At 70.4% G+C, this 18,983-nt stretch overlaps 1 protein-coding gene across 5 annotated transcripts; it reads left to right on the plus strand.

Annotated features, from left to right (window-relative positions):
* The first annotated feature begins 1,154 nt into the window (after positions 1 to 1,154).
* On the plus strand, positions 1,155 to 17,671 carry PALM (paralemmin). 5 transcript variants are annotated; one of them, XM_074565718.1, is made up of 9 exons: positions 1,192 to 1,332; positions 10,381 to 10,429; positions 11,558 to 11,638; positions 11,761 to 11,891; positions 13,489 to 13,612; positions 13,994 to 14,015; positions 14,266 to 14,355; positions 15,378 to 15,509; positions 16,867 to 17,569. In XM_074565718.1, exons 1-9 carry the CDS (start codon positions 1,328 to 1,330, stop codon positions 17,415 to 17,417), a joined length of 1,185 nt encoding a protein of 394 aa, XP_074421819.1. In that variant the 5' UTR covers positions 1,192 to 1,327; the 3' UTR covers positions 17,418 to 17,569. The 5 variants fall into 5 exon arrangements, with proteins under 5 accessions (XP_074421821.1, XP_074421819.1, XP_074421820.1 ...); XM_074565719.1 differs by having other exon boundaries at positions 14,293 to 14,355; XM_074565722.1 differs by lacking the exon at positions 1,192 to 1,332 and adding an exon at positions 5,858 to 6,069.
* Positions 17,672 to 18,983: the final 1,312 nt, after the last annotated feature.

The following is an 18,983-nucleotide window of genomic DNA, read 5'->3' on the forward strand; positions in this document are numbered from 1 at the left end:
CCCCCCCCCACCCCCAGCTCCGGGTGTTGCTGCCTTGTGCAATTGCTGTGGGGCGGGGGGCAAAGGCAACGGGGGGGAGACGCAGCGTTGCGGCTTCCCCTGGCGCACAGCGGCTGCTGGCTGGGAGGAGAGTGGGATGGGGAAGGAAGAGAGAAAGCAGAGCGGCTTCCCGACCCCGGCCTGGCTCCTCTTGGGCCCTGAGCTAACCGGGATGAAACCCCCCTCCTCCTCTTGGCAGAGGCGGGGGAGCAACGGGGCCCCGCCACATCCCAGGCCGCTTCCCAGGCAGTGTCCCCAGGGCTGGCTGCCAGCCTGGCTGCTGTGGGTGACACCGGGACTGTGCTGTGCTTGGACCTGGATCTTTTGGCCCCTCCAGAGACCACCTGGCTCCGGGGTGGTGCTGCAGGTGGAGGGGCAGTTTGCTCCCCCTCCTCTGCAGCCCCCCTGGGGTGGGAGAAGGGCTGCGGGTGGGCCAGGGTGGGGGGGACGGGGACCCCACTGCCGGGGTGACCCCTCCCCTGCAGAGCTGGGCTTGGAGCACGGAGCTGTGGCTCCGGCAGCGGGCAGATTTCCCAACGGCACCGGGGTCGGAGGCTGGCGCGGGGCTTCCTGTGTCAGTTTGCCAGCGTTTGCCCAACGCAACCGTTGCGTTGGGAAACGGAGGAGCGGCGGAGCGGGGGGAGAAACGCTCAACCCCCGCTTGCCCCCTTCTCCATCCTCTCCCCGGTCGCCCTTCGCACCGTCGGGGCTGTGTGCGGGGGGGACGCGGAGTCCCAGGTGCGGGGGGTGCAATGAGCGTGGTGGGGGGGGACTTTGGCGGGGGTGGGGACCCTCCTGGGGTGGCAGGAGGGGGGGGGGAGGAGGAGGGGGAGGGGCACCCCAGGGGGACCCCACCCTGCTCGGGGCAAGGAGCTGGCAGCGCTCGCAGCGCCCCCCCACCCCGCCCCAGCTCCGGGGGTCCCCCCTCTTTGGGGTCCCCCCGCACCCCACAAGAAGCCGCCCTGCGGTGGGGCGAGAGGCGGCCCCGGGGGTTCGGGCAGGGGCGGGCGGGGAGCGCCGCGCCCCGAGGCCCGGGTGAGGGGCGGCGGCAGTGGCGGGCGGCGCCCGGCAGACGGAGCTGTGCGGGAGGGAGGGAGGGAGGCGGGAGCACCGGCGCGGCCCCGACATCCCTGCGCATCCCGCAGCCCCGCCGGGGATGCCGCCGCCCGCCGGGCCCTGAGCGCCGGGACGCCGGCAGCTGCCGGCCCCGCTCCGCCGCCCTTCGCCCGGCCCGACCCCGCCGGAGCCGCCGGAGCCGCCGCCGCCGCCGGCTCAGTCCGCCGGGAAGATGGAGTGAGTACCGGATCCGGCCGCGCCGCCGCCGCGGGACCCCGGCACCGGGCCGCGGCCCCCCCCGCCGTGCCGCCGGCCGAGCACCGCAGTACCGGGGCGGGGGACGGACCCCCGGGTGGCGGGGCTCGGCACCCCCGCAGCGGGGCTGCGGGAACCCCACACCGCGGGCTCACGGAGCCCATACCGGGGGCTCATACCCCCGCCCAGTGACGGGGCTCGGGACCCCAAAACCGGGGGCTCGCATCCCCCTCATCCTGGGGACTCAGGACCCCAAACCAGGGGCTCCCATCCCCCTGATGCCAGAGCTCCTGACGCCAAAACCAGGGGCTCATATCCCCCCGATACCAGGGCTTGTGACCCCAAAACCGGGGGCTCACATCCCCCCCCCTCCCCCCAGATGCTGGGGCTCAGGATCCCAATACCGGGGGCTTGCATCCCCCCAATGCTGGGTCTCAGGACCCCGATACCGGGCCCTCACGTCCCCCAGATGCCACTCAGCAGGTGCTGCCCCTCCCCGGGTCCCTGCCCGGCTGTGGGGTGCCACGGCACCAGCTCGGGGTGCAGCGGCGGAGGCCCCGGAGCAGGTGTGGGGGCTGTGGGGGGGTGAGTGTCCGCTGGCGGCGGTGCGGGAAGTGGGGAGGGGGGTGGGAAGGGCGTTTATTTTTGTGTTTTGAACCTGTTGTTGCTGCTGCGTGTGGCTGGGGCGAGTGGGTGGCTGCGAGCCGCGGACCCCTCCCTGCGCGCACCCCCAGCTGCTGCCGAGGGACCCGGCTGTGGCGGGGGGGATCCTCCAGACGCGCTCCGGCCCCGGCCTTATCCTTTGTGTGCGGTGGCGGTGGGGCCCTGCCCGGTCGGTCGGTGCTTGCGGGTGGGCTGGGAGCCGGGCAGGGGGCTTCGCGGGCGGGTGGGGGAAGAAGGGAGCAGGTGGAGGCCGTTGGGATCTGGGGACCATCCTGATTTTGTCCCCTGGGATCACCAGCAGCTCCCACCTGCAGCGTGGTGGTGCCGGGAGAGCAGGGGGCTGCTCGGCTGCTCAACATGCCGGGTAGCAGCGACAGCAGCCGGCCGGGCTGGCCCTGTCTCTCCCAGGCCTTTCCTTCCCTCCCTCCTGGGGCTCCAGTCCCGGTCGTGGCAAACGAGGGTCCCCCCCAGCATCTCCTGGGTTTGGCACTGGGGGCTTCCCGGGGGGACAGCCAGCTAGCCAGACCCTCCACTCCTCCGCCTCGCCTCATACCGGTTAACCGGCCACCGGCTAGCGAGATGCCGGGTGCTCAACAGGTCCCGCCGGCCACCGTCTGCCTCCCACCTCGGGAGCCCCATGGAGCCGTGGGGCACTGGCGAGGGACGGGGTGGGGGTTTCCTGGGGCTGGGGTGGGCTCTGGCTGGTGCAGGGCTGAGAGCGGCATGGGAGGCTCCGGCAGGGGCCTGGGGACGTTTCGGAGGCTGGGGGGCAGCATCTGTGGGGCCGGGGGCTGCCCTTGCTGCTGGAGGGGCCGGAGGCTCTGCGGTGCGAGAGCTCGCCCGGGCAGGGCCGCGGCGTTGGGCAGCGCCTCGGTGCGTCGCTCCCTTCAGGAAAGAGCCTCTTTGGGGAGGAAAATGTGTGCGTGATTTGCCAAAAGGCAGCAAAGGAAAGGGCCGAACCGAGGGGCACCGTGTGCCCTGGGGAGCGGGATGAGGAGCTGCAGGGAGCGGGAGCGGGGTCTTCCCTGGGGTCGAGGGCTGGGGTGGAAGGGGGGGACGGTGCCGGGCTGGATGGCAGCTCCCGTCCCCGAGCTCCGCGTGCTGCCTTTCACCCTGCTCCGCTCTTCCCTGAGCTCCTCCGGCAGCCGAGGCTCCGGACAGACCCTCCCGGTGGCCTCCGTATGCTGCCGATGGCTCTTCCTTTTGAGTTGAGACCCCGCGAGTGACCCAGGGCAGGGGCTCTCCCCCCACAGCCATGGGTGCGGTGGCTCCTGGGCAGCGTGCTGCTGGCCTTGCCTCGGCTCCTGCTTTGCCTTGGTGCGGGCAGCGGCTGGAGGAGGGTCCTGGCTACCGGGAGCCGCTGGTGCCCGGTGAGGTTTGGCTGAAAGCTTCCAGCTCTTGGAAAGGTGGCGCTGGTCCCGCCGGGGCTGCTCCTCTCTCCTCCGCTCACGCTGCCATCGATGCTCTCGAGCAGCCGGAGATTTTGCGTCTCCATGTCTGGACGCTCCCGGAGCTCGTCCGGGCAGGTCGCTGCTCTCCCCTCCGGGTCTGGGGTCACCTCGGAGCGGGGGCTCTCCCGTGCCTCCCCTCCCGACCCCGATCCGAAGGCAACCGTTGCACCCAGGGGAAGGAGGGACATTTCTGCCTGAGGGGTGACCTGGGGCACAGCCCTTCGGGAAGGGACGCGGGGTCCTGCTCTCCCCTTCACGTGGCTCTGGGGAGAAGCTGATGCTCCCCAGCCTGGAGCGTCGCTGCCTCCCGGGAAGCTGGAGGGGGTCAGGTCTGTCCCTGTCCCTGTGCGCAGCTGAGGGGACGGCACCGTCACCCTTCTCAGCTCTCCCAGAGGAAGCCATAAAGCCCCACCACCGGCAGCCGCGCAACGGCACCCCATCCCCAGCCGGGGCCGGTGGATCTCAGGGCTCAGAGTTCGGTCACTGCCATGAAACGGGGCCTCTCAGCCCGGCAGGAACCGGAGCGGGTTTCCTGGGAAGCTGCCGGTGTTGGCGTTCCCGCTTCCTCACCACAAACAGCCCCTTTCTCCGTGCAGGGTCGGTGGTTCAGGCGGTCTGCGCCGTGCCGGGAGCTGTGCCGGGGCTCAGTCTCCAGCGGTGGAGGTGGTGGCAGTGGGGAAGGGAGGGAGGAAGGCCGGGGAGGCGACGTGCGCCGGGGCAGTGTCGGTCGGAGGCATCGAGCTCAGGGCTGGAGGCAGAGCCCTGGCAGGATCCCGGTTTCCCCAGTCTCTTCATCCGGAGCTGAGCGAGCCCCCGGGCCCCAGACAGAAGCCGCTGTCGGGGGCGAGGATGAGGAGAGAGGAGCCGGGCGGATCCTGCCCCAGGTGTTTCCTGGCGGAGCACGGCTGGACCCGGGCTCAGCCCAGCCCCTTGGCTCGGCGCCGAGGACCGAGCACCCCGTGAGTGCCCGGGGCTCACCGGGGTGTCCCTGCCGGGAATCCAGGCAGGAGCCACGTTCCTGCTAGCTCCTTGGAGCCTTGCGTGTGTTTCATGGCACTGGGGTGGGAAAGCCGCGTTGCCTGGTGTGAACGGGAGCCCAGGGACAAAGTGAGGTGGCCAGGGCCACCCCAAGGTGGCGGGGAGCCGGTGGCAGCGTTCCAGGCCCTGTCCCAGCCGGTCGGTGCTCCCAGGCGCGGGGAGAGGCCGGCTCCGCTCTCGTTCATGCGTCGTGGGGGAGTTTCCTGGTGGAGCCTTGCTCCTCTAACTGGAAGGGAGCTGGAAACCCAAGTGTTTGGAGGGCACTTGAACCATTGTTTGAAAGATCTGTAATTTTCCAATCAAACTCCCTCCCCAAGCCTCCGTTCATCAAATATTCATGGGATCCATTTTCTCCTGGCACTCCCAGCCCACGTCTCAGCCCGAAGAATCAATCAGGCAGCTCGGCTTGCTCTAATGCATCCTGCGTTTTTCGGGAGCCCTGGGGCTGCCGTCTCCGCCTCCCGCCTCCCCCCATCTCCCCCCCCACCTCCCCGGCCAGTCGTCCCCCCATCTCCTCCCAGGGTGGCAGCGGTGGATGGGGCTCACGGGGTGGGACGAGCGGGACCGAGCGCTGGGGTGATGTGGCCGGTTGCGGGCAGGGCAGGAGCGGCCCCCGTGTCACCGGGACCCGAGCAGGCGGATGGGACCCAGCACCCGGCTCCCTCCTCACCCGAGCCGCTGATTTCTTTGCCTTCGCGATCGATGCGTGCCGGCCCCCCTTACTCCCGGGGCTGCCGCGGCCCCCTCCCCTCCGCGCCTGCCGCCAACCAGGGCGTTCGATAGCGGCCCCGCTGCTAATGGCTGCGTGACGGAGGCTTCGCAGACTCCCCGCCGGCGCGCTCCCCACGGCAGCGTCGCTCCGGCCAAGGGGCCCGGCTTTTGGCATGGGGACAGTGGTGTAAATCATTGTGGGTCCCTCCATTGCCGCCGGCGCTGCCGTTTACACGGCAGCTCACACCGGGGCCTGTCTCGCCCAGGGTGGTGGCTGGCCAGCGTCAGTACGGGGGGGTCCAGGCGGTGGGGGCCCCCCCAGGGCTCTCTCCCTGCCCTCCCCCTGGCTCGGAGCTGGGCGGGTGGAAAGGGAGCGGAGGTCAGGGGAGCGGAGGAGCCGCTCGAAACGGCTCTTCGCACATTTGGATGAGCTAATGGGAAAAAAACAGAGGAAGGCAAATAAACATTATTGTTTCATGTCAGGCGGGGAGGAGACAAAAGGTCACGGGCTTCCCTTGTGATGGTAGGAAACGGCAGCCTCAGCAGGGCTGGAAAGAGCTGGAGAGCCGAGGGGGAGCGGGTGCGAGCCCGGGGGCGCCTGCGTGCTCACGCGTGTGCGGGGTCCGTCCGTGGGCCCCGGGGACTGCTGCCTTTGCAGGTGGGAGTTCCCGGGACATCGTCCCCCGGTGCCGCCAGCGTCCCCGGTGCCGCCGGCCTCGTCTCCCGCGCCACGGACCGTGGCTCTCCCTGCCATGCGGTGCACGCGGGAACGGCTCCAGGAGCTGCCGTGGGACACGCGCGCCCTGGACCCTGGGCGGAAAACCATGAGCTGGTTAACGGGAACTCACGAGAGCCGGTGAAATGAGGGGGGAGGCAGGGCTCGCTGCGGGTTTCTTTCCGGGCCTGGTGGGTCCTGAGGGGCTCGCTGGCCCTGGGCTTGCTGGCCCTGGGCTTGCCTTTCCACCCCTCCCAGCACCCGGGATGGACACGGAGCTGCCCCGTGGTGGGGGTCCAGTGCTGCTGTGGCCTCGGCCGGCGGTGGGTGCGGGGGGTGCTGGTGCCGGGTCGCGGCGCTCCCAGCCCCGGGGGGGCCCCTCGGTCCCTCCGTCCGCCCCGCGCATCCCGCATCCCCCCTCCCGCCGGCTCGCCCGTTGCCATGGCGCCGTTGCCATGGAGCCGTTGCCAGGGAACCGCCTCCCGGCTCGGCGGAGCCATCAGTCACCGGGGCCGGGGGCTGCGGGGGCCCCACCGGCAACGACCCCGGCCCGGGGGGGGAGGTGGGGGCCGGCACCGGCCGCTCTGCTCCGTGCAGGGGCCTCCCCCACCCCGCACCCCCGGGGCTCCGCTTTCCTGCCCCCCCCCCTCCTCCTCCGGCAGCAGGGTCCCGTCGTGCTGACCCCCAGGGACAGGGTTGGGGGGGGGGCTGGGGGCATGGGACCCGTCCTTCCACTCAGTGGGCAGGGACCTGGGGACACCAGGGTTGTCCCCACCCTGTCCCCCTCCCGCCAGGGTCTGGCAGTGATGGATGAGCCCCCCCGCCCCAGGGCGGTAGCTCGGGTCGCAGCAGGGCGCAGGGTGCGCAGGGCGCTGGGGCGGGGGGGGGGGGGGGGCAGAGGGCGCAGCGAGGGGCATCCAGCCCATTCCATTGCGCGTCTCTCCCTGGGCCAGGAAGATTCCTGGCGTTCAACCCGGGAATGCGGAGGCTGTAGCAAATAATGGAAAATAAAGAGGATGGAGGAGGGAGGAAAAGCAGAAGAGAAGGTTTCAGGAATGCCGGAAAAGTTTGGATCCGTCGAACGGGGCAAGATCCAGGAGAGAAACAGGCCATGGTCCAAAGCCTTCCCAGCTTGGGGTGCCAAGAGCCGGACTCGGGGGTTTGGGGGGGGGCCTGGCCCCGGGTGGCCACCAAGGGCAGCCCCGGCACCGCAGGGCTGGTGCCAGCCTGGCCCCATGGCCACTTGGGGCAGGGCGCGGGGCCGGGAGGGGGCAGCTTGTTCCTCCCTTCAACTTTTGCACACAATCCGTGTCTGCGGAGAGCCGTCCCAGCTGCCCCGAATCCCTGGGGGGGTCGTCACTGGTGTAGGGGGGGGAAGGGGGAGTTTTTACCCCTTGGGCCGGAGCCCGGGGCAGGGCATAGGGCTGTGATGCGGATGCTGCTCCCAGCGCCCACTCCGTGCTCCGTGCCAGGACCCCACATCCCGCAGCCCCCACACCCGTCCGGGGATGGGGGGGCACCAGCTCCGTCGCTGTCCTTGTCACAGCTCCGTCTCCGGGTTGTGCCGCTGCAGGAGAATGATGCTTTGGGTCTGTCTGTCCTGAGAAAATTCCTTCCCCTGTGTCGGGGTGGGGGACGAGGTGAGACCCCAGCCATGGGGCTGGGGAAGAGCAGACCCTGTTCACGGCCCCGGTGGCTCGGCAGAGGGTTTTCCCTTGGGAAACCCTCTGTCCCCAACCCCTCTCCCCGTGAGGGAATGGCTCCTGCTGTGGGAGGGGTTTGCAGGTGTTCGGGACAGTCGGGGAGGGAGCGGGGTCAGCCCTTCATCCCCTCCATTGTCCCTGTGCCCAGAGCGGCAGCGGAGCAAGCGGGGACGGCGGAGGGCCTGGCGGATATTCCCGCTCTTTCTGGGTTTGTAATTATTAAATTCCCGGCCGGAGCACGGCGTCGGGCCACGGGCTGCAGGCGTGACACCGGGAGGCCGCGAGCGGCGGGTGCGCGCCTGCGCCTGCAAAGCAGCCACAGCGTCGCTGCAAACAGCACAAAAATAACCGCTACAAAAGCGACACCTTCCCCGGTTTGTTTTTTCTGGCCTGGATTTCACGCGCTGCCAGCATCCCGGGGTGCGGGGTGAGGGGAGGACGGGCGGCTCTCAGCAGCTTTCGGTTAATCGCCGGCTTCGTAGGAGGCGGCAGGCGGCGGCAGGGGGGGTCCTTTCGCCCCGGCAGCCCCCGTTTTGGTTTGGTGCAAAGCCCAGCTCTCGCACAGGCGCGTGCCGTCTACGCCGGTGGTGGGCTCGTGCGAGGGCACGCGCGCGCGCGAGGGCACACGTGCGGTGAGACTCCAGCCCAGGGGGGTACCGTGGAGGGGGGGGGTGGGTACAGCAGCCCGCCGCCCACCCTGTGTGTAAAACCGTCTTTGGAAAAAGCCCTTAATGGGAGCGCGGAGGAGATCTGCCACCCCCGCCGCCCCCAGCCCTGGGCCATCTGCGGAGCCCAGCCTGCAGCAGCGGGGGGAGAGGGATGGGGAGAAACCCAGGGAGCGGGGCCGGTGCCCCCCGCCGAGGTGCCCGCAGCGTGTGGGTGCCGGGCAGCACCTCGGAGTCAGTGTTGTCTTCCAGAACGGGCACCCCGAGCTGGGCTGGGGCTGTGGGGCACGGGGCTGCCCCTGCCCTGCGCCCCGGCTCCCGCTGGGGTCGGTGCCGTACGAAGCCGGGGATGGCTTCAACCTGTGCCGGCGGGTCCGTGCCCTCCCCCCCGAGCATGCAGCCACGGTGAGGCCCGGCTGGGACCCGGCTCTTGGCACTCGCTCCTTGCTAATGGCTTTTCCCGCTGTGCTGGGGACACGGCGCTGCCGCCCCTCCCTGTACCCCCCCCTCCGGCCACTCTGCCTGGGCTGGGACTGCCGGTGGCCCTGGCCGCTCCGCTCCCTCCCTCCGGCCCCGCCGGGAAGGGACTGTCTGCCTCCTGCTCTAATTGCACTTTGCAAAGCCCTCGGGGACGGAGCCGGGGGGAGGCCGGGGCGTCCCGCCACCCCCCCGTGCATCAGCCGTCACCGCTCCGTGCACTTACAGAATCACAGAATGGTTGGGGTTGGAAAGGACCTTAGAGATCATCCAGTTCCAATCCCCTGCCATGGGCAGGGACACTCGGCCAGGGCAGGAGCTCCTGGGAGCTGCAAAAACGGATGTGCACGTAACCGGCGGGATAAATGAGGTCCGAGAGCTCTCCCTTCCGCCACCTTGGCACCCACCAGCTGCAGGAACAGCCATGGGCAGGGATCGGAGCCGGACCCCACTCTGGGCAGGGGTGTGCAGACCCTCCCGCCCAGCTTCCTCCCTCCTGCTCGCCCAGGGCAGGCGGCCCCGGGTGCGAGGGAGCAGCCGGAGGAAGGGCTCAGCCGCGGGGATGGGAGCCTGGACCGGTGTCTCCATGCCGGTGTCTCCTCCAGAGCGGCTCCCGGCACAGCTGCCCCCTCGCAGCCTCTGCTGTGCCTTGCTCTGGGAAATAAGTGGCAATGATCCATCGCCTGACGGGTACCTCCGCGCCGCCCACCCTAATTACCGTCACAGCCAAGCACTTCGTTAGCATCGTCTGGCAAGCGGCCAACGGGCTCCCCGTGCGACGCCGGAGCATCCCCAAGGCCCCGGGCAGCCGCCTTCGGCTCCGCTCTGCGGCTCCCGGCTGCTCAACCTGCACCTGATGCCGCGCGACGTCGCGGCTCTCACCGCGCCCCGTGGGGCTACGCTGCCGGTGGAGCCGGTCCGGGGCAACCAGGATGCGGGAAGGCGGGTGTGTGGTTGCGGGGGGGGTCATAACATCCCCTTCCCGCAGCACTTCGGGGCCCTGCTGCACCCCGGAGAGCTGCGTCGGGGCCGGCGAGGCGGCTGCCGCCGGTAGCATCCCCGGGCACGGTGGCGACAGTTGGCGTTGCTGAGGCAGGCGCCGGGCCCGGGAGCAGGAACCCCAGCTGGAGCGGAGCCTGTTGCCGGGTGTGCGTCTGTGCGTGTCCGTGTGTCCGTGCACGTGCATCTGCGTATCCGTGTGTGTGCCTGTGCGCACAGCCCGGAAAGGTCACTGTCTGGGAAAGGTGTCAGCAGCCAAGAAATGGGCTTGGAATGGAAAGTGTGAGCCAGGTTGAACCGCAGGGACGGCCAGCACCGTCCCGCTCCAGCCTCTCCGGGGTCACCCTTTCCATCCGCACCACCGGAGGAGGAGCGGCTCCGGCTGCACCGCGTCACCCCCAGGTCCCTCTCCCGGGGGGGGACAAGGGGTGCCTGGAGGAGCCGTGGGAGCGAGGAGCTCTTGGCTCCGGGGTGGCGAGGGGAAAGGGGGAAAGCAGCCGGCGGAAGGGAAGCGTTCCGCCTTTGTCCTGTTCGCTGGTGGCACAATGTCCCCATTCAGCCGCTGCCCGCACCGCTGCTCTTCACCGCTGCTCTCCGCTCTCTTACAGGGTTGTGGAGGCCAGCACCCTTCAGCAGGAGAGGCTGCAGGCCATCGCGGTGAGTCCCCCCGCGCGCGGCGAGTGCCTGGCGAGCACGCCGGACCTTGACCTGGCGTGTCCGTGTCCCCGCGCTGTCACCAGCAGCACGTGGGGCAGAGGCGAGCGGGAAGGAGGGTGCGGGCGCTGGGGCTGTGCCAGCATGGGGGCTGTGCAGACGCATTCCCAGCCCCTGCCTCCGGCCTGGAAAGCTGCTCCGGGGCTGTCGGCTGGGGCGGGAGCCAGAGAGCCCCCCTGGGTGCCCACCCCGGGCAGGGGGTCTTAGAAGCCAAACCAGGACCTGTGCGAGCCCGTGCCGAGGCATCCTGCCCCGCGACGGCTCTTCCCAGGGATGCAGGATCCGGCAGGGCTTGGCTGCTTTGCCAAAACCGGGACAGAGCAAGCAACGGGCGGCTGGGAGGTTTAATTAACGAAGCAGTGGCTCGATGAGCCCCGAGTGAGAGTGAAATGAGTGCTGATCCCCGCCTTGTCCTTTCCCGGGGAAGGGCTGGGGATCGTGCAGGATCCGTCCCTGCCCACTGTGGGCGCCGGTAGTTTTGGGCGCTGGTAATTGGTTTTAAACCCCATGGCTGCCCCGCAGCAGCTCCCCTGGCCCGTCCTGCTATCGGCCGATCTCTGCCACACAAAGGGCAAATTGTTCTGGGCCGGAGGAGAAAGAAAGCGGGTGACGCTTCCCGGGCTGGGACGGACTCTGCTGAAACAGTCTGGACCAGTCCCAGGACGCGTGGTGAGGGGGGGCCGGGCTGGTGTCCCCCCGGCCTGCGCTGGCAGCTCGCTCAGCGGGGCCGGCCGAGGGGAAGGTGACATTTTGAGACGGCGAACAGAGTCCAGGCTCTGCCCCGATTTCTCTGCACCCTCCGTGCCTCAGTTTCCCCCAGTGAGGGCAGGGACGTGAGGCAGGGCTGGGGAGCTTCCGGGGGGGGGCTGTCCCCAAGGCCAGTCTTGCAGCTCTGGGAAGGGGTTGTGTCCCCATGTCAGACCCCACAGGAGCCCCTCACCCCCCGCTCCCTCCTCCCCCCGGCTCGGGGGACGCTGCCCATGCTGGGAGGGGGGTGCTCCCGCCCCGGAGGTGCCCAGCACCGACCCCCTCCCCGCGCCGACCCTGGCTCGGCCGCTCTCGTCCCTCCAGGAGAAGCGGAAACGTCAGACGGAGATCGAGAACAAAAGGCGGCAGCTCGAGGACGACAGGCGGCAGCTGCAGCATCTCAAGGTGAGGATCCCCCGGGACCCCGGGGCTGCCTCCGCACCGGGGACGTGCCAAGGACCATCCCCCCCCTGCTCCCAGCCCCGGCTGCGGAGGCGGCCGGACCGTCACCCTTCTCTGCTCCCCAGTCCAAGGCTCTGCGGGAGAGATGGCTGCTGGAGGGGGCCCCCACCTCAGCCTCCGAGGAGGACGAGGCCATGAAGAAGCAGATGCAGGAGGATGAGGTGAAGACCAAGGAGCTGGAGGAAACCATCCAGAGGTAACGGGGACGGCGTGGGGCCGGGGGGCACTTGGAGGGTGGCTGAGTCCCTCCAGAGCCCCCTCGACCTTCTCCCCTGCTTCCCGGGCAGATGGGGGGCTGAGATGAAGCTCGCTCCCCGCGCGCTGGGCATGAGGCATGAAGCACGAAGCGTGCCGCCGTGCCGTGGCGCTCGCCCGGGCTCTGCCGGGAGGAGAGCGCCCGCTCTGCAGCTCGGAGCTGCCGGGATCTCCGTGGTGCTGCCGGGGCTCAGCCGCTCTCGCCACGGACCCTCCGGCTGGGCTCTTGCCGGCATTTGTCCCGGCCGTGGCCAGTGCCAGAGCACATCCAGCCCCACACGGACATCCCCCACCATGCTCCTGTCCGGGGCTGTGGGAGCCACAAACTACGTAGGGCATCAGTGGGAGCCATGAGGCTGGGGGCCAGCGCTGGGCTGGGCTCCCCGGGGGGGCTGCTGGGTGCCCAGCACCCGTGATAAACCAGGGGGTCGGTTCCCCATAGACGTCCACTGTGGCGGCTCAGCCCTTGGGGAAGGGGCAGGGTGGGAGGTTGCGGGGGGAAGAAGCCTCAGCCCCTGCCCAGCCCCCTCGTCCCTGGCCTGCCGAAGGCGGCAGGGGGGGCCGGGAGCCCCAGCGCTGAGGTGTCCCGGCAGCCCGGCTGCCCTGCAAGAATGCAATCAGTCACGGCTGTGCCGTTAATTACAGAGCATCGGTGCAGAGAGGGGTCAGGCACGAAGGGGCCTTTGTGTCCGTCTAATGGCGCGGTGCATTCCTCCGCCAGCGCCTTGCGGGGAGACGGGAGTTAAGGCTGGGGGGGGGGGTGGCTCTTCCGGGGGGTGCTGCCACCGTGCTGACCGAGGGGCCCTAATTTACACGGACATGAATCCGTGGGGACTCCCCCGACCTCCTGCCGCACCGCGGTGGGGCCCTGCTGCCACCGCAGCTCTTGGCCGGGCTCGGTGGCTGGGAACGGGCCGTTGTCCTCGTGGGAAGCTCGAACAGGCTTCGGGTGACACGTGCGGGAGCCAAACGGTGACAGAGCGGCGCTGCTCCGTGCCACCGAGTGAGGGCACACAGTGTGTGGCGGGCTCAGTTGTCCCCGCCGTGGGGTCGGTCCCCCTGCCCGGTGCCCGCGGGGGGGTTTCTCCCGTCCGCTTGGGCTGAGCCCGTGGGCTGAACGGCCACCCCCATTGCTCGGTGGCCACGGAGCTGCGATGACGGCCCTGAGCATGGCTCGCCCCATGGAGATGGGTGGAGGCACACGGCCGAGGAGCACCCGGGCGAGGGCAGCACCCGCTGGCGGAGCCCCTGGGTCTGTTCCAGCAAACGCACGCTTTTCCCCTGCAAAGAGACGGTGACGGCTGTGCTGGAGGTCCGTCTGTCTGTCCCTGGTGCTTCGCGAGCCCAGGGGCTGGTGCGTGCCTCCCCTCTGCCCTGCGCCATGTCGTTGGCCTGTGTTCGCAGGGCTGCTGTGGCTGCCTGCACCGTGCTGCCTGCACCGTGCTGCCTGCACCCTGGTTGCCTGCACCGTGCTGCCTGCACCGTGCTGCCTGCACCCCGGCTGCCCGCAGCCTCTCAGCCCCCGACTCTCCCCACAGGCTGGAGAAGGAGCTGGAGACGCTGGAGAACGGCAGCTCAGCGGCTTCCACCAAGGAGAACCTGGCGGAGGTGGCGGCGCCGGCCAAGGAGGAGAAGGCGGAGGCCGTCCCCAACACGCAGAAGGTGGGCACGGACGCGCTCCGCGGGCAGGGCTGCAGGGGGGAATGAGGGGTTGCCTGGGGGGGGTCAGCGCTTGCTCAGCCCCCAGGGCTGGTTCTTGCTGCCGGCGCGGAGCAGGGAGCTGCCAGGGTGATGGCACAGTGGGGAGATGCTGCGACCGGCTGCGGGGTGGCAGCGGGGCATTGGCACGGCGGCGGTGGGCTCCGGTCCCAGCCGTGATGGGGGGATTGGCCACCTACGTGTCCCTGTCCCCCTCGGAGCCCCTGCCCTGCTGACCCTGTGCCAGGGGGACCAGGGGTCCCTTGTCCCGCTGGGGCTGGGTGCGTGGGTGGCGGGTGAGCGGCGTCTCCCGGCAGCTCCTAACCTCTCCCTTCTGTTTTGCAGAGTCCCCTGGGCACAGTCAAGGGTAGGTGATCCCCGCCTCAGCCGCGGTTCCTGCTCTCGGGGGGCAGCACCCACCGCCCCATCGTGCTGCCCCAGCTCTGGGTGGGGGGAAGCCGGGGCAGCCCCGTCCCCACGTCCCCTGTCCCCTCTCGGGCAGCGGTGCCCTGCGATGGGGGAGCCCGTCCCAGGCAGCAGCCACGGGGGACACACGCCGCCCTCCCCGGGGCGCATCCCATGGGTGCACGAACGAGCAGGTGATCGTTTTGGTTCAGGCGGTTGCCTCTCCTCTCCGTCCCCAGCCGAGAAGAAGGTCTCCAGCAGCCCCATGAAGGCGGTGGAAGGCACTGACATGATGAAGGCAGGTGGGTGCCCGCTTCCCTGGGAGGAGCGCTGCTTCCCGGTCGCTTCCCCCCCTCCCCGATCCCGCGCTGCCCCTCGGCTCGCTGCCCGCTCCGCAGCCCTGCCGCCGCCGCTCCCCACCGCTCGATGGCTTTCCAAGCCCAAGGCAGAGCACGTCGTTTATTTGCAATCAGAGGGGTTTGGTTTCGCTTCTCCCCCGCGGCTGGTTCGGGTCCCTTGCCCTCACTCCCCGTTCAATGTCTCTGCTCCGGTTTCATCCTTCACCTCCCGCTCCGTTTGCGGGAGAAGCGGCACGGTGGTGCCGGCATGGCTGATGCCGCGCCAGCGCTGGCGGCCCCGTGGCTGCCGGTGGGGAGCTTGCAGGGTGCTGAGAGCACGCAGGGCCGCACGGGGCCAAGCTACCCGCGCTGAGGGGGGTCAGATGCGCTGCTGGAGAGGTTTGGGGGGACGGCTCAGACCGGGCTGTGGCACCGGCGCTGGGCAGAGCCTGTCTCGGGGTCCATGGAGCGAAGCGTCACCGGAAGGAGGTGACCCCGGTGCCAGCAGGGACTGGCCGGGAGGAGGAGAGATGCCGAGGATCACCCATGCCATGGGGCCAGCGGAGCTGCCCCAGCGCCCTCCGTGGGGGATGCCACCTCCCACGAGCGTGAGCCTGGCTCCTCGCCCAGGCCCCCGTGGCCAGCGCCGCTCACCGGCCGGACAGACGGACGCGGCACCACCTGCCATGGTGCCTCCAGGACCTGGCTGAGCCCCAGCTCGGGGGACACGGAAGCCGTGGAGGTAAGGGGATGCCGGCAGTGCCAGGACGGCCCCGCGGGTGCCGGTAGGAAGGCTGTGCCCGGGATGTCACACTCACCTCTGCCATTCACCACTCCTCGCTGCCGCCCGCTGCCTCGCTAACGCCGCTGAGCACCGCACCGCACCGCACCGCTGCCGCCGCACGCCTGCCCTGCTGCTGGCCGCTGAGCAGGGGCTGGGGAGGGCCGGGGCGGCCGTAACGCGCGCTGTCCTCTTTGTGTCCCAGCCATGTACTCGGTGGAGATCACGGTGGAGAAGGACAGAGTGACTGGGGAGACCAAGGTCCTGTCCAGCACCACCCTGCTCCCCCAGAACCACTGTCTGCAGGGGGTCAAGGTGTACGAGGATGAGCTGAAAGGTACGGCCCGTCCCACACCGCTCGCCGGCATCAGGAGCACAGGGCAGGGACGAGGGAGCAGCCACCCGAGCATCCCGGCGGGCGCCAGGGCTAGGAAGGGCCGGGGCCGCTCCTGGCCATCCTGGCCGGCCCTGTATGGGAGACTACCGAGGGCAACCCCTCGCCGGCCCCAGTCCCGCATCCCGGCCAGCCTGGCGTGGGATCCATCCCAGCGACATGGTGTGGACGGTCCCGACGGGCCAGCCCTGGTTTGCACATTGCGACCCGGCGCCGCTGGAGAGCGGGGAAGAGGATCTGCTGTGTCCAAGACTTGGGGCGAGGGACGGCCGTGCCAGCGCTGGGGACTGGCCACGGAGCCAGGGCACGTCACTGGGGGCTGTGGCTGCCGAGAGGACGCTGGGCTCCACGGACCTGCCGCTTCTCCAAGGAAACCGTGCTGCACCGGCAGCCGATCCCATTCGACACCCTCCCTGTGGCCATGGCCATGCCGGGCCATGCTGACCTTCACTCCCACCAGCCACCGGCCGCAGCCCCCCACTGCTCCGGGATCCCCAGCTCCAAGAATGAGCCGAGGAGCCGCCTCGGCAGCAATTGGCGCGGGGCAGCCATGCTTGGTCCCGGCCCTGCCTGGCCCGTGGTCGTCCATCACTCCATCGACCGGCTGTTGAGGCTGTTGCACTGATCGTCGCATGATGCCCCAGGTCAAGTGGAAAATGCGATGAGCCGGAGGCCGCTCTCGCCGTGACGCACGTCTGCTGCCTCCAACCCTGCAAGCAGCCGTGCAGAGCGCGCTGGCGGCGGAAGAGCCCTGTCCCCTCCCAGGCAGGGGGCCACCGGCTGCCACGGGCAGCGGGACGTGGCAGGACATGGTGGGACGTGGCGGGGCAGCACCTGCCGAGCGCTCGCTGGGGGTCTTACAGGTGGCAGCAGTGATCTGCCACGGAGCATCGTGTCGGCCCCGGCTGAGCCGGGCGCCATCCCGCCGCGGCGAGTGTGGCCAGCTGGGCAGGCTGTCGGCAACCTGGCAGTCGGCCGCGGCTCCGCGGGGCTCGCCGGGTCTGAGGCGTCGGAGGTGCCAAGGGCTGGGAACGGCTCCTCGCGTTGTGCTTTTGTCTCGGCCTCCCCGTCTGCTGTAGCGGGCAGGGGCTGGGGGGTTTGGCAGCAGCTCCGGCCAAGGGGGGGTCGCGGTGCTGCTGGGCGTCCCAGCCGCGGTGCCGGGTTTTGGGGAGGGGAAGGCACCGCTCCCCAGCCGCACGGGAGCCGGCTCCGAGCGGGTCGTGCCAGCAGGAGCTTTGCCGGGTCGCCCCGTGCCCCCGTCCCGAGCCCCCCCTCACCCTCCCTCCTCTTGTCCCCGCAGTGGTGCACGCGGTGAGCGCCGAGGACGGGGCCCTGCAGAACGGCGCCCACCCCCTCAGCTCCTCCGAGGTCGACGAGCTGCTGCACAAGGCGGACGAGGCCACCCTGAGCGAAGCCGCTCCGGCCAAGGCGGGCGAGGAGGCCGGCAGCGCCCCGGCCAGCCAGAAGGCGACGCCGCGGCGGGAGATCGTGGGGCTGCAAGCCAAGCCGCGGGAAAGCCCGCCGGCCGGCGAGGGGATGGAGCCGAGCCGGGAGCAGCCCGTCACCATGATCTTCATGGGCTACCAGAACGTGGAGGATGAGGACGAGACCAAGAAGGTGCTGGGGCTGGAGGGCACCATCAAGGCCGAGCTGGTGGTGATCGAGGATGCCGAGAGCAAGCCGGAGCCGGCACGCAAGGACCACGCGCCGCCCAATGGCACCGCGCTGGAGCCCACGGCCACCCAGCCGCCGGGTGAGGAGAAGCCGGGTGCCAACGCCACGGACGCCAAGGAGGCCGAGCAGGAGACGGACGTGAAGAAGCAGCGCTGCAAGTGCTGCACGGTGATGTGAGCCCCGCGCCGCCGCTGGAGCAGGCAGCCCCCGCCGAGCCCCCTCCGCCCCGGCCCCCGCCAGCCAGGCACGCCACCCCGGCACGCCGGGCTCCCGCCCCCCACCGGACACGGACCCTCTTTCTGCAGCGCCGGGGACATCCAACACGGCGCCTGCCAACCCGCCGCAGGCAGCACCGACCCGCGGCCCTGCTCGCCCCGTCCCCCCGCCCCGCGCCGCACCCCACCAGCGCTGCCCAGGATATTTATTAGGGACACCCCCCCCCGGCCCCACAGCCCACGCCGGCGCCCTCCCAATGCCGGAGCCGTTCCCTCCTCTCACCGGCAACTTCCCACCCGCCGTCGGAAGACGGAGCCCACCGGGCTGGGGGATCGGAGGACGCCGCCGTGTCCATAGATGACTCCCAGGGAGCCGGCGGCCAGCGGGACCCGCGCTTGGCCCAGCCCACGGCGGGCACGGAGCCAGCCCCACGCCAGCCCCTCTCTCGGCGCCTCCATCACCCGCTTCTCCTGCGGGGAACAGCCCTGGGGTGTCCCTCCCCGGGAGGGGAGCACAGGGATGGGGATGGGGTGGGAGCTCCCGTGCGGCCCCTCAGCAGCGGGAGGGTGTCCCAGCACCGCGTCCCCCTCCTGCCTCTGCTGCCCGGTGGCGGCGGCTTTGCAGAGCCGCTTTCTGGGGCTGGGGGCCACAGCATCAGCTCCCCCAGGCGAGCGGGGCAGCCCAGTTCAGCCCAGGCACCAGGACTGGGAGCTGCCGGGTGTCCGGTGTTCCATGGTGGGTGTCCCCGAGGTGCTGTGTCCGTGCTGGGACGGCGAGCAGCTTTCCCCGCACCCCCCACCCCGTGCCCCAGCCCTTCAGCGGGGATTTCACCACCAGCACCAGCGTTTCCTCCCCACTGAGACCCGCTGGGGTGGGCGGGGGGGGCCCACGGTGGCACCCATGGGTGCTGAGCCCTGCCCAAACCCTGGGTGCTCCTGCCGCAGCAGCTGACACATCTCGCTGGCGTTGGGCACGTGGCTCCCGCTGAGCCCACCTCGGCGGGCTGGGGGCACGGTGCTGCCCTGCCCTGGCACAGGGGCTGCCTCCGGGGGGGTTCCCATGTCCCACCAGCGCTGTCCCAAACACTCTGGGGCTCAGAGCCCCGTGTGCCAGCCCTGGGCTGGGGTTGCTTTCGGTGCCCGGTGCCCCACGTCAGCCCCCCCCGAGCCGGCGGCGGCCGTGCAGCGGGGCTGGCAGTGCCTGGTGCTTGTGTCCCGCAGGCACAGGAGCTTTGGGCAGTGGCCCGGCCACCAGCCAGCGCAGCTCAGGGGTCCTGGACCGAATGCGAGTGGGTCCCTGCTGCCGAGCGCGGCCGGGCAAGTCCCCAGGGATGCCCTGAGCCCCCGGCACAGCGCGTGCAGAGCAGCCCTCCCGCTGCCCAGCCTGCCGGGACACGGGTGACAGAGCAGCCAGGGATGGGGCTCAGCCCCCCAAGGCCTTCTTTGCTCCCCAGCCCCCTCGTGTGAGCAGTGACGCCCCCCTCCCTGACATCCTCATTGCCCCCAGTTACCGCCCAGGCTGCAGTTT

The sequence above is a fragment of the Larus michahellis genome, chromosome 23 (genome assembly GCF_964199755.1).
Source record: "Larus michahellis chromosome 23, bLarMic1.1, whole genome shotgun sequence".
NCBI classification, from domain to species: Eukaryota; Metazoa; Chordata; class Aves; order Charadriiformes; family Laridae; genus Larus; species Larus michahellis.

What these genes read in the sequence shown, in the direction of transcription:
- PALM (XM_074565722.1), top strand. Translation starts at nt 5,966, where the DNA reads ATGCGGTGCACGCGGGAACGGCTCCAGGAGCTGCCGTGGGACACGCGC. An exon ending in ACGGGAACTCACGAGAGCCG is followed by an intron (nt 6,070 to 10,380) that starts GTGAAATGAGGG and finishes GCTCTCTTACAG; the next exon opens with GGTTGTGGAGGCCAGCACCC. An exon ending in GTACGAGGATGAGCTGAAAG is followed by an intron (nt 15,510 to 16,866) that starts GTACGGCCCGTC and finishes TTGTCCCCGCAG; the next exon opens with TGGTGCACGCGGTGAGCGCC.